Source organism: Myotis davidii, unplaced genomic scaffold, assembly GCF_000327345.1.
Source record: "Myotis davidii unplaced genomic scaffold, ASM32734v1 scaffold2307, whole genome shotgun sequence".
NCBI lineage: Eukaryota > Metazoa > Chordata > Mammalia > Chiroptera > Vespertilionidae > Myotis > Myotis davidii.
The window spans coordinates 9,808-10,974 of NW_006298044.1; the positions used below are offsets into that span (position 1 = coordinate 9,808).

The 1,167-nt window shown below is 39.3% G+C and overlaps 1 protein-coding gene across 1 annotated transcript in view; it reads left to right on the plus strand.

Moving 5' to 3' along the window:
* LOC102762686 (cytochrome P450 3A12-like) overlaps nucleotides 1-1,167 on the plus strand; it is a 20,749-nt gene that overhangs the window by 6,812 nt on the left and 12,770 nt on the right. The window contains exon 4 of the mRNA XM_006773753.2: nucleotides 85-169. Coding sequence (XP_006773816.1) covers nucleotides 85-169 — 85 coding nt within the window. The remainder of the gene's footprint in view (nucleotides 1-84; nucleotides 170-1,167) is intronic.

A 1,167-nucleotide genomic window follows, 5' to 3' on the forward strand; every position in this document is an offset into this window, starting at 1 on the left:
TGATCTGCGGGCCGACACTCTATGTACTGAGCCAAACCAGCTAGGGCTAGTATTGCACTCTTGATTTATTTCTAACATTGAAAGTTTTCCTTCTGCTTCCAGCACCGAGTGGATTTACTTCAGCTGATGATTAACTCTCAGAATTCCAAAGAAACAGACTCCCATAAAGGTAAACAAGGCACACTTCAGAGGGGCAGTGTTGGGGAGGTTCAGAGGTAGTTGACGACCTCAACTTGGAACACTTGGTTAAAATTGTGTTCACTTTATTTTTCATTTGTAATTAATAAGGAACTTGTAGGGAACCCTTTGAGACTAAGTAAATATTCTGTTCCTCTTCAAACTTTCACCTAGTAGTTTTATCATCTATGGATGATTTTTGATTAGTCATTATTACTATGATGGTTGCAAAATTATGACTTTTTAATTCCATCATTTCTTCTACATTTATAAATTGACTAGAGGCCTGGTGCACAAAATTCATGCATGGGTAGGGTCCCTAGGCCTGGCTGGAGATCAGGGCTGATCAGGACCTTACTTCCCTGGCTGCTGGCCAGGACCTTCCTTCGTTCCACGCTGCCCCCTGGTGGTCAGCATACATCATAGCAAGAGGGCTAACTCCTGGTCAGTCAAATTACTGAGGGGACAATTTGCATTTTAGCTTTTTATTATATAGGATGTTTCATTGTAAAGTTTATTCTGTTCTCTCTCATTTATTATTTATTTATGTCAATATGATCTTATATATTATAAATTTACTCTCTGACATCTTTTTTTGTGATCAAATTCTTTTAGGTTTGTTCACTGGAGTTCCTTTAAGTAGGCTCTGGGGTTCTTCTTTCTTTCATTTTAATATTTTATTTTTCCAATATACTTTTTTAGTGTAATTTTAGATTCACATCAAAATTCTACAGAAGGTACAGAGACTTAATATGCCACCTCACTCTACCTATACACAGATTCCTCGACTATCAAAATCCCTCACAGGTGTGGATCATCCTATCTAATAAAAGAGAAACATGGTAATTGGCGTACGACCGATACCCTTCCCATTGGCTAATCAGCGAGATATGCAAATTAACTGCCTGCCAAGATGGCGGCCGGCAGCCAGGCAGCTTGAAACTAACATGAGGCTTGCTTGCTTCAGTGATGGAGGACTCCAATGTTCCC